Genomic DNA, 12,760 nt, shown 5'->3' with positions numbered 1-12,760 from the left:
ATCTTTCAGGACCGGTTCAGGACTTGCTAATTCCATCCTAGGTAGGAGATGGGGTATGCAATTCTTGAGATGTCTCCCAGCCCTAATTTCTATCACTGACATTGCAGGAGCACAAAAATTCCCAAGTAGGACCAAGGCTCTCTGAGCTATGTACTCTGTACCACTGCAAATACAGAAAGATCAACAGGCAAAGAAAACAAGGGAAGAAAACCAAATTTAATTCTTTTGACTCAACCTTCTGTTCCTTAAAACCCTAATACCTCCACTCTATTAAATAAAAATAGGAAAAACCCACAGAGCGGATTGCTTTTAGGAAAGATAAAACCTTACACAAAAGGCAATACAAGTCACCACGCTGCTGGTGAAAGTTTTGAATTATCTGAGCTAGAGTGATTAGAACAATTGGTATCAGTAGATTAGCAACGGTCATTCTGCGCTTGACAGTGGTTACTCCAAATCTTTCCAAAAAGGCTCCAGGGGGAAAGCAACCACTTCATTGCAACCAAGCTAGCTTTGCAACTAGCAGCAGTCAAGCTGTGCCAGCACAGTGCTGTACCTGGATTAATTACGTGCCCTTTTGCACCCAGCTGTGCTCAATGGTAAGACTATAGTACTGCTGCCAAGAAAGCTCCTGGACAAGATGTATGCGTAATACAGGGAAGAGAGAAGGGGCACAGGCAGGAGGTTAGTAATGATGACAACCTGGACTGCAGCACTCAGGACAAAGATTAACTGCCCAAGGGTGCAGCACGCATCTTGGTGTAACAAATCCTCATCACACACCTACTGCAACCCACTTACCAGTCTTTTCACATCAGTGATAACCTTTCCAGAGCAGTAACTCTTCTCAAATAATCTCAGAAAGAACAATGGGATCCTACCGTATCACTTGGTTTGCAAATCTGCCAGCAACGTTGCCATTTACGCAACTCCAGCAAATACTGGGGGGGCAACTTTTATGTAGCTCTGCACTACCTTCAGGCCAGGCAGACACGTCTAGCGTTTGCTAAACTTGAGAAGTCTCACCTGACGGGTGATTCAGTGAAAATGAGAGGATACTTTTCAAATGCCATTGAACCAATGGTAGGAGGCTCTGCCTTCACCAGAATGAGTTTAGCCAGAATTGCCATTGCCTCATCCTTTGTGACAGCGTCTGTGCCAGAGAAGCAATGCTCAATGTACTCCAGAAAGCACGGAAGAAAATGCTGAAGGGAGGGGGGAGAAAAAAAAAAGAAAGAATAAAGTCAAGGATTGGCAAGTCTCTAACTGTGATCAAATCCACAAAAAAACCCCACAACAAACAACCACACACCACCACCCACAGAGGAATCCAAACACTCAAAAATGAGCCAGCAAACCACCAGACTTATCAGTCCTGGTGTCCCAAGTCACCAGCCCACGGACATCCTCTTACCCCAGCAGGGACAGTGATTTGATGTAAAAACTCAGTTTTCCCCAAATCTAGTCTCATTAGGACATTCCAGATCCCCGACTTCACTTTCACCTCCCACTTCATCTAACTAACTTGATTCCTCCCATATCACCAGTTCCAGCCTGACCTATCAGGCATCACTTACTCTTCACAGAATCATAGGGTTGGAAGGGACCTCTGGAGATCATCATTTACACTTACTTTCTCCAGAACTCCTTCTTTTCATCCCATCCATAACAAGCCCACCCCTTTAATTCCTAACAGACAAGCTTCTTTTTTTGACCATAGATACCCGGCACCTTCTCCAACCCTGAGCAACATTAGCAAGCTTCAACACAATGGCTTAAGTAACCTCTTTCGTTCTTACCAGACCATGCCAGAAGTTTAAATAAACATCATGTAAATACACAAAGTGCTTCAGCATACAAGGCAGGTAAATATATTACAGATTTCCCAGTTGCTCCTTTTGGCAACAAAAATAAACAAAACGCACTAAAGCGTCCACCTACCCTCTCAAATTGCTTCATTGCGAACATCGCTTCAGAGAAGTCCAAAAGAAAGCGCCGTTCAAATCCACTTGCAAATACCTGCAGGAACACATTAACAAGAGACATTTCGTAGTCAACTCTCCATTATCCATGGCACATTTTTTCATGTTTTTTGAGACACCCAGCCTGGCTCTCTGTTCACAGCTAGCAGGGCTTATTAGTTCAGAACACAGTAATGCTGTTTCCAGTGACAATTCAGGTACAGAAAAGCACAGCCCTTTTTAACAAACCCAGCTGACACAGTCCTTTAACAAACTCTGCTGGATCCAAGCTGGCTCTGTACAAAGACAGCTTAGGTATTCCTTTAGTGTGATGTGGAAAATAGAAGCCGAAAGTTCTAAGACTGCAGCACAGACACACTAACTGGTAGGAAAAAGCTTAGGCCCAAAAGACCTTTCAACTCAGCATTTTTCCAGTGTAGCAGGTTGCAGAAAGTTTACCACATCATGGGCAGAGACAACCTCTGTGCTTCTAAAGGACTCAGGATAGGAACAGTCCTTTGAGATATCCAAGAACAGCGGTCCTCAACACTGAGATGTGCAACATAGACATACACACCTAGATCTCCTTTCCCCAGACCCTTCAGAAAAGGACAGCCTTAAGCCTAGTCCAGTTTTACAGAAGCCCCCACAAACATCCTCGAACGTTTGAAGGACCACGTCTCCTGAGCAAAACTGGACTCATGACACTGACAGAACTAACCTTACTTTAACACAAGCCAACACTGAAGACCAGATGAAATTTGATCTTTTTTAAAGAATTGCAACAGCCTTATTTTCCCACTGTATATCACATGACATCTTTCAAATATTTTTTTACATACACAGTATGTAAATATACTATGTTTTATATACTACGTAAACATACTATGTAAAACTTTACATAAAAGTAAAAAACTTTACAAAAAAAAGTATGTACTATGTACAACATATAAAAATATATATAAATAAAAAATATAAAAGCCAACTATGGTCCACACTATAAACTGCAAAATTATAATGTAACACAAGAACTGAAGAATTAGACTCCATAGTAGCATCTCCTTTTAATCTTTGCAACACTGCGTTTGATAAGGATGTATGCAGCTAATCCTGTCAATGCTTCAGGAGCAATAGCAGTACTGAAATACACCTACACCTGTAGTTTCTAAATCAAACTGCACTTGCCTGAACCTTGTTCACAAGGCTAATACATGCTGACTAAATGTTTGGCAGCTTAGTGAAAAATGTACTTTTTTCACTAAGTCCAGCTCACTGACCTGCTTTATAACCTAAAGCAGAACATGTCCCTTCTCTGTTCTCCCTCCTTTCTCTACAGAGGCTGTAGGTGGTTGAATCAGAACGTGGTTTTCACTGCAAAGATGTCTGCCACGATGGCATTGCTATACTAGCAGTCTGTGTGAGCCACTCAAGGAGTCCCAAGATCATAGCAGACATTATTTAAAGGCATCGGGCAGCTTCTCCCTTAACTACACAAAAAGGCTAAAGGGAACCTTAAAGTCTATTTCCTAGACTGAAGTGGAATGTCCTGAAATCAGCCTGCTCTAGGGAACTTGAACTCTGAGAATTCTGCTATAAGCAGCAGTCTTTGTTACCTTCTCAATAGCTTCTTTGGTCAAAGAATCAGGCAAGAAAACATTCTCAGCCAACAGCAATGCAGAAATGGCGTTCAGCAGGGTCTTGCAGCAAGATGATGAGAGATGTGGTGTTTGCAACATTTTCATTAAAATCTGCAATGAAAGACAGAGAACTGATGTTTGCCTATGAAGATAGCGATTGTCTGGTCTGAATGATCTGGACAGACCCTGGAGCAAGAGGGCATGGTGTTCTAAGATTCAGCCCACAGAAATGAATCCTAACAGTCCTGTTAAAGTTTGAAGGCACTAAATCTAGATTTGAACGCAACGGGGTCAAACGTATGTGGATCTGGTAGAACTGCTCTACCATTGATATGTGGGTCCAGGTCTCCTCCACAGTGGCAGGAACCGCAGCTCAGCACGGTCAGCAGTCTGCTTTTCCCCTTGCCCATTTAGAAGAGGGCTACACAGGCATTACAGTACAGAGTTAAATTCTCATGGGATCAGAGAGGTAGCAATACTCACAACAAATGTCTCTGTTCACTCAACTCAAATCCCAAGCCCGCTAATGCATCGGAAATGCGTATGAGTGCTTCAGCTGACCACACCTCTCCCGTATTCAATTGATACCTCTCTGTCACATCAACCAAAGCGATGGTCTGACCTACCTGACAGACGTCTTCAGGCAGTGAGACTTTGGATCCATGTGCATGTCCCACTAGGATCAGATATGCTTGCAGAATCCTTTCTATCTGCTCTGAAGCCATACAGCAGTTGTCCTTAGTTATTTTCCTCTGCAAGTTTAAGAGCGACTCCTGTTTAAAAAAAAAAGGAAAGCGAAATGTTTCAGAGAAAATGATCAGACCCCGTTTCACTTACTGCTGTTTGAAATATCTCATCTGCCCAACAAACTCCTGTTGACTCTCTTGTTCATGTTCAATAAACTAACCCTTGCAGAAACACTATGTGATTCCCATTGTATAAAACCACACATCCCAAATTTTTTGGACAGAAACACAAATACCTCCCAAGGTGAGGGTCTCTGGAAAGGCCAACACGTGACATACAAAATAGCAAAGAGGAAGAGAAAGAAATACTTGGCTCCAGACCCACAACAGTATGGAAGCACCGAGCTTCCACTGGAATTATCAGAACATAAGTACTTTTATACTTCATGCATCATTATGTTAATGTGGATCTTGAGAGGTTATTCATATAATCTACATTACACAGGTAATGGAGCTGCTCTGGATCACTCCCGTTACTGTCCCTTTCTGTTCCGGGAATATAAATTCACGTCCTTGATCCTATAAACTGAACCCAATTTAGAGAGCTATCATAGACTATGTGAATATTTCCCTCTGAGCAAGATACCCTCAAGCGCCCACTGGTTCCCAGGGTAAAAAACTAAGCCTTATTAAAATTAAAGTGAATTTCATCACCAATTTCCAAGATTTCACCACCACAAGTGCAGATGCTGAGTGACTCAGACCCCAGGGACACAAAATATCCAGTGGCAAACCATCCTGTAGCTAATGACGCTTAGGCAGCAACTGCTATCGTACTGGGTGAGGTAGAAAGAACAGATGTGATTTTCTGGGAAACTATGGACGGTCACGGGGTGGCAGTTTCAAGAAGGAACAAACAGGACTATTTATCCATGCTGGAAGGACTACCCTAAAGTTCACATGTACCATTTCTTCCAGTTTCCCATTTCACCCCTCTGAGGAGCACAACTCACAGAGCTGTCAAGTGCAAGAGGTTTTGATCCTCCTTAGCAAATCCCAATTCCTAGTAAAAACATATGAATGTTGATGAGGTAAGTAAAAAACACTTGCCAAGCTCTTGCTTATCATTCTACATCACCCTGACTCAACACAGCACAGCACTCAGCCGTGCTCCCTCAAACCTGAGTGTAACCCCCAATCAGCAACATGGGAACACTCAGACTGAAAACACTGTGATTTTCAGTACTTGGCTTTGAGGCTTAAACTTGTGTCTTCATGTTCAGACCATGTCTTTGCTGTAAAGAGAGCTGCAGGGCAAAAAGCTTCCCCTTTACTGTCACTAAGCGGTTTTAGAATGACCAGTATACCTAGTTCAGCAATATAAACCCAGTACTAGCACTCCCACTCCAACAAGGGGCCTGTGATGTCTGTCTCTGCAAAAGCAGATCCTACAAAACCTCCTCGCCCAGACGTGGACTGAGCTCCAAGTCTCGCACACAGCAGCTCCCTTCTCACTCACAGCACCGCACAGCCACCAGGGTCACTCTGAACTTCCAAAAGAGGGTGCAAAAGTGTCATGCTCATGACACTGTAAAGTTTCCAAAGCAAAAAAAAAAAAAAAATTCTGGTCCAATAAGACACAAACACTTCTCATGGTAAATGCACAGAGCTTTTTTTGGTCTCTCATGAATAGAACAAATAAATAAATAAATAAATCAGTGTACCTCCAGGCACTTAAAGACAATGTCAAAATGCTCCTTATGGATATGGAGCACAGCTGATCTGATCATCTGCTCAAAGGCTTCTCCTACAGTTACCCACGGTAGTTCAATTTCTTCTTCAGTAATAGGCCCCAGTTTTAACAGAATTAACTTCAAAGCCTGCACAAGAAAAGAGCACATCATGTCGTTATACTTAGAAAATACATCTAGCAATCCAAAAATTAGTTAGTGCAATATACTGATAAAATATTCCAGTGATTGCGATTCTTTCTAAAATGACTACAGGTAAAAAACCAACGAGGCAAAATACCAGCAAGCAATACTAATTTAATATATAGGAACATTGCATAGAAATTACTAAAACCAACCTTCCTATCTCAAATAATATTCTTAGAAGGTGGCTGTCAGATCCTATTAAGTAATGAACAGCATGTTTATCACCAAGGATCCACTAAGGTGAACAAGACAACACTCAGTGATTTCACTGAGCAGTGCCTAAGGCTCCATTACAGTAACATTTAAACCAGCAATCTTTTCTTGTCTTTACCGTTTCTGCACAAGAGTGGAACATGTTTCGAACACCCTTGCACATCTCAAAAAATAGCTGTCCTACACCTTCCACCTTCTCAGGGTGCTCCCCCAGGTCACGAAGCATTAAATTGAAGATTGCATTTTTATCAGAAACCTACAAAACATAAGAACAAAAAAAAAGTTATCTTCTATTAAGAGCTGCCAGATGGACAGAGGGAATTAAATGGCTCCACAGCACCACATTATTCTCCTAGACCTGCTTTCCCCTAACAGTTCAAACTAATTATTTCTGCAACCACACAAGGAAACTGAAAGGAGAAAAACACTCAGCTCTTTAGTCATTACAGCCCCCTCCCCGAAGATGTACACAGGTCTACTGAGGTCACTGCAGCTGAAATATGTGGTTTTGATTATTATGATTTTAGAGTTAAACATGTGCGTAAATGCACCATTAAACTGGTCCCAACTGAAACACAAAGGTTGCTGCACTGGTGTGGAAAGAGAAGCGTACCAGCTGAACACAGAATCCAGTCATCCAAAAACTATAACCACATGGGAATACTGCGAGGACTTCTGGCCCAAGATTTTAAAACCCCCCATTTCTGAGGACTTGACTTAAAGTTCAGCAATTTCTGAAAACAACTAATCAAACAAATGTGCTTCATTAAGGACTCTCAACTTAGGAATCCTGGCTTTTGTATATTTTGACTAAATAAAAACCAACAACTACCACTCCCTTTCCTTACTCCATGAAAGGCTGCTGTCTGATCTTGACTGGTCTGCCTGGGAACATTATATACCCTGATCTTCAGGACTGCAAAAATGTTGCCACAAGAATTTCAGTTCTACAAAAGCCCTAAAGTATTAGTGAAAAAGGCAGTGAGCAAATGTGCATTTACAAACAAAAGCCTCCCTTTTGCTAGACTACCCTACCATTTCTAGTCATTTTCGATAAACTAACCACAGACACTTGGCTTAACTTAAAACAGGGAGTGCTAAGGCCTCTATTTGGGACTGCTGATATGAAGTACACGACATCCTCAGTAAAACACTCACTAAAAATGACAACACAGGGCATGCTGAATGCCAGTTCATGCCTTGTGAACCCTTCTTTGCAGAAAACCTAATATTACACATTGAATCCAAGAGCCACCACAGAATGGAGATAGCATCAAAGTACAAACACCTCACTTACCTTTCTCATTAGAAAGACAAAACTTTCAGCAGCAAAGTTTCTGATGTGAAGTTTGTGGTGAGCCAGCAGGGTGCTGTACAGGCTACAAAGACACAAAATAATCCATTGTCTTAAAGGCAATGCAAGAATTGACACCAAGTGGTTTTAAAACTTATGTTTTCAGTTTACCTTGCCACTTCTTACAAACACTAAGAATCTGTCCTCCTAGAGGGGGCAAGTACCTTCTCCTCAACTTGATTCCTTCCCACTCTCCCGGGATAAAGAACAGAGTTTTGCAAAGGTCTAATGACAATGCTAGGCAAATTAAGCCACATTCAGAAATACCTCTAAAATCTCTGGATCCACACAGATTCAACTGTAGCACCGAGATTTTCAATATATATTCTCAGCAGCAGTAAGCGAAACCAAAATTGATTTGATAAGCCAGATTTGTGCTTCAGTTGAGCCAACAGGCTCTCCTGTGCACTTGAAAGTATCTAAGATACAATTTACAGGGGTGATAAATATTTGGGATTCTCTGGCAAGTATCAGTAACAGTTGCAGGTATGTTCAGTGCAGAGCAAGTGGTGCCTCGGATTCACAGCCAAGCAGATGTCTTTTCAATATGTCCAACAGCTTTTGCTGGGTTGAGGAGGAAACCTGTAACCCCCCATTTGCTCCATCTGTTCCAAATTGAAATTAGGAGGAACCAACATGGACCCACTGGCTATGGCAAAAAGAAGAGCCCTGCCACCACAGTAATGTAAGACTGAACAAGCAGTCACACTGGGTCAGGCCACAGGTCCACCCAGCCCAGTATTCAGTCTACGGCAGCAGCCAGAAGCAGATGCCTGGGAAAGGTTTAAAACAGGGCAAGTACATACAAAATCAGTCTTCAACCATCTGCAGTTCAGGGACTCCCCAAGCCAGAAGTGGCTCCTGCGCATTTGGTAACTCCCTCCAACTTGGCCAGTTTCCCTTTGAACCTATGCCAACCTTCCACATCCACAGCATCCTGCAGCAAGGAGTTTCAAAGGATACAAAACTGTGCATACCTCATCTGCTCTCTCACTAAACATACAGGAAGAAGGAAGAAACATAAAGGGGAAAATACCAGGGAAGGAACAATTAAAGACTAAAAGGAATCCATTCAATGTCGCAAGTCTAGGCGTCCACAACTGGGAAAGACAGAAATGATACAACTATGACTGAGGTACCCGACAGATACTCAAGAAACCTTTGTTGAATTTAGACTTCGTTACAGCTTTCCAAGACGACTCTGACCATCCAGTGTCTTTCTGAGCTTTGTTTACCCAGCTGAGGTGGATGCTTCCTCTTCTATCCCCACAGGAAAAAAGGGGACTGAAGGCACAAATCTGCAGCCCAACCCACATCCCCCCTCCAATACAGTGGCCTGTGTAAGTCAGTAGGATCTCAAAGAAGCTGCGTATGGTAACAAGGTTCAGAGCCTCTCAGAAAGCAGGGAAAGGATGCTAACAAGTATACTGAAGCATTAAGCCAGGTATTCATGTGGCATTTACATTTCTATAGCAATTAATAACTACTGATCAAGACAGACATTAAACACTGTTTTTACCTGTATATATTGTGTATATCCTTCACCATCAATCTCCACAAGTATTTGTAGAGGTAGGAAAGGGAGGTAAAAGCCCATTCCAGCAGCTCTGTGTCCTGTGTATCCAATAACTTGGTGGTGGCCAGGAAAAAGTCATGAAAGTGAGGATAGAAATCAGCCTGAAGATCTCGAGCCAGCTGCACCACTAGACTGTGTTTCAGAAAATACATCAGTTAGTGCATTTCAAAAACAAACCAATAAAAATCCAGTCAAACACTGCATAATCCAGCACAGTCTCTTTGGAAAAAAGACAAGCATCACCTTTACTTCTCCCTTTTATTTAAATATTACCTGTTAGGCAGCTGTGGATAGCAAGAATCTTATGATTTTGAAAAAATCAAGCAGGTAACAGTAAACAAGAAGACATAAATGATGAACATCAAACAAAGCACATTAAAATTCTGTCTGACAATCAGTAAACACTCAGGCTAATCTGCTTGCCTTGTCATAGTTTTTTTTTTTTTTTTTTTTTTTTTTTTTTTAAGACTTAGAACCATAAAGCTCTATCAGGGAAATACGACCACTTGGGGCATCGCATTGCTGTATCTTCCTCGGGTACAATAAAGAAAAAGAACACTCACAACAGGACTCATGCTTACTTGTAATAATGCCAAGACTTCTGACTACATTTTGTCACCATATACTTACTCTAGTAGGGGTTGATAAGCAAGACTGCCTTTGACCTGCAAATGTGTCTTCAAGCTCTGCACAATGGCATTCTGGTAATAGACCAGCTGGTTGAAGGACTGGCATTTGTTGGCCACTTCATTGTAGAATTGCACTGTTTGAAACACAAAAGAGAAACCCTGAAAACTAGTCCAGTTCCTGGTAGACGTGTAGAATGTTGAAGAATAATAAGCTCTCCAGAGCCCAACCCAAAAAACAGTCAATAGAAAATCTCCCATTGGGCTCTGGATGCAGAAGAAACATATTTTAACAGTCAAAGAAAAGCAGGAAGCATAAATAAAAGTGACATACTAAAATGCTGAGTGAGGTTCAGTTCCCTCCATTTCCGTAGTCCTTCAGAAAAGTAGGTTTCAACCTCCTGTCAAAACAAAGACAAAATAATAGCTACCGACCCTAGTGAATGTAGCCTGCAAAGATGAGAGGTTCAAATGAAGAAAACTATCAAGTGCCTTAAATATTTTAAGAATATTTAAAGAAATCTTGATGACTTCACTTCAAAAGGGGCTATGGAATTCCCCTGAAAATAAGACTTCTCTTTCTATATTCAAAACACATTTGAAAATATTTTCTGGTGACAGGATTTGTTTACGTAATTGCTCTTTAGATCTCAGTCGACTGGCCTTAGATGCTGAGCCACAGCCCACCCTGCACAAATGCTTTGGGATTTCTTTTGGCATCCTCACAGCTATTGAGTGGGAAGTTCAGAAGAACAATCCAGCAGGCCAGGAGGTAATAACCTGCAAAGCGTTATATTCACAATGATGATCTACGGGACACATATAGATGACCCTTCTTTACGATCTATAAAGACACATGCACACACTTTGTACAAATGCTGTGAGTATGGCAACTACGCAGCACCCGTTAAGTCTTTGCAGGTCCGAACCTAGGCCTGCTGATTGACACAGCAGCATCTTCCACACTCAGAAACACCCACAGGCCCACCAGCCATATGGAATGGAAGCCATCAGGGTGGCACTGTCAAAGAGTCTGTATGGCAATGCTGTGAAGCAGGTCAAAAAGTAAAGGGGAACAAAGCATGAACCAGGAAAAGTAACTCTTCCAGGTGCTTCTTTCCAGTTTTCTCGTGAATAAATTTCTTCAGTGAATCTTTCATGGAGTGTATCTACTTGTGATGCGATTTCCGAAAATGACAGCAATGGCTGTTCTCACCTCAGCGTAGCTTCCAGTTCTGTCAATCCGATGAATAATATCGATGTTAACATTGCTTAAGCGCTCCGAAAAGGTGAGAAACTATAAAACAAAAGCACATACGTGTTTCTTGCTCAATTCTGAGAACAGCCCTTCTCGGTCCCTCTCAGCTGCACATCCACTGCTAACAGAAACCCCCCTCCTGAAGACGGGCTGCCAAACAGCACGCGTCAATCTGCAAACAATCCTACTAGAATTTTAAGGCAAAAAATGCTTAAAAGGCCCACGAGCAGGACTGACCCTCTCCCCCTTCGCTCTGCACAACCAAGGCTCGCAGCCCACGCCTCTCCGCAACACGCTGAAACAGACGCGGAGAAATCTACCCGGATTTCAACAAACCGCCCGGTTCTTGATTTTCCTGAAACAACGCCTTGGTTAATACCCGCGCTGGATATCGCTTTTTTTTTTTTTTATTAAATCGTGTCAGTTTTCTACAGCGTGGCGTGCCTGCGGCGTGTCAGGGACGGTGACCCGGCCCAGGGAGAGCCGGGGGAGCAGCGGGGGGAAGAGAGGCCGGACCGGGGCTGGGGTGGCTCGGCTCCCGCTGCCCCGCCGCACCACCCGCCCTCAGGCCTCCTCCCGGAGCCAGGCACCACCATGAAACGAACATCCCACGGCGAAAACCTAAAGACCCTTCCCCGGGCCACCAGCGTCGGAGAGCCGGGGCGGGCGCTCACCCGGTGCGTGTTCCCCGATTTGTGGGCTGAGGACTTGTTCTTCATGGCGGCGGGCAGCCCGGGCCCCCCCGGCGCGGCTCGGCCCCACACCGACTGCCACACGTGTGGGCCTAAGCGCCGGGCGCCGCCATGCCGACCACGGGCTGCCGGGAGGAGGAGGAGGAGGAGGAGGAGGCGGGCCCGCCGGCGGAAGGGGCGGGCGGCGGGGGCCGGGCAGAGCGGGAGGCGGAGGCAGAGCTGGAGAAGGGAGGGAGGCAGGGACGTCTGCCGCCGTCTTACACTGGGGGTGCTGGGCAGAGCAGATCACCTCCCGGTAGCGGAGGGAGGCCCCAGCGGGGCCCGAGGAAAAGAAGCCGGTGCCGGGGAGAAAAGGTTGTGCGGGAGAGCGCAGCCCTCAGCGCGGCATTGGTGGCTCGGCCCAAAATGGCCATTGCCCAGCCCCGGTGTTAGTGCGGACTTTTGTCCAGAGCTCAGAGAAACACCACCTCATCCCAGAAAAAGTACACACAAACTCAATCGTCACACGAGAGCAAATGATTAGTATTAAGTGAGATATACTAATAGGGTTAGTATTAGAAGAAGCGTGGCCAGGAGGCAGGAGGGAGCTAATTCTGCCCCTGTACTACACTCCGGTGAGACCCCACCTGGAGCACTGTGTCCAGCTCTGGGGCCCCCAGCGTAAGAAGGACATGGACCTGTTGGAGCAGGTCCAGAGGAGGGCCATGAAGATGATCAGAAGGCTGGAGCACCTCTCCTATGAAGACAGGCTGAGAGAGTTGGGGTTGTTCAGCCTGGAGAAGAGAAGGCTCCAGGAAGATCTTATAGCAGCTTTCCAGTG

At 44.1% G+C, this 12,760-nt stretch overlaps 1 protein-coding gene across 1 annotated transcript in view; it reads right to left on the bottom strand.

Annotated features, from left to right (window-relative positions):
• The window catches only part of UTP20 (UTP20 small subunit processome component), a 66,459-nt gene extending 54,392 nt beyond the window's left edge, over positions 1-12,067 (bottom strand). The window contains exons 1-12 of the mRNA XM_074575979.1: positions 11,923-12,067; positions 11,207-11,287; positions 10,325-10,391; positions 9,995-10,127; positions 9,308-9,496; positions 7,732-7,813; positions 6,553-6,690; positions 6,009-6,164; positions 4,225-4,371; positions 3,575-3,709; positions 1,942-2,019; positions 1,027-1,205 (exon numbers count right to left, since the gene is read on the bottom strand). Coding sequence (XP_074432080.1) covers positions 1,027-1,205; positions 1,942-2,019; positions 3,575-3,709; positions 4,225-4,371; positions 6,009-6,164; positions 6,553-6,690; positions 7,732-7,813; positions 9,308-9,496; positions 9,995-10,127; positions 10,325-10,391; positions 11,207-11,287; positions 11,923-11,967 — 1,430 coding nt within the window. The 5' untranslated portion in view covers positions 11,968-12,067. The remainder of the gene's footprint in view (positions 1-1,026; positions 1,206-1,941; positions 2,020-3,574; positions 3,710-4,224; positions 4,372-6,008; positions 6,165-6,552; positions 6,691-7,731; positions 7,814-9,307; positions 9,497-9,994; positions 10,128-10,324; positions 10,392-11,206; positions 11,288-11,922) is intronic.
• Positions 12,068-12,760: the final 693 nt, after the last annotated feature.

Source organism: Larus michahellis, chromosome 1 (genome assembly GCF_964199755.1).
Source record: "Larus michahellis chromosome 1, bLarMic1.1, whole genome shotgun sequence".
NCBI lineage: Eukaryota > Metazoa > Chordata > Aves > Charadriiformes > Laridae > Larus > Larus michahellis.
This window is presented reverse-complemented; position numbering and strand designations above follow the sequence as displayed.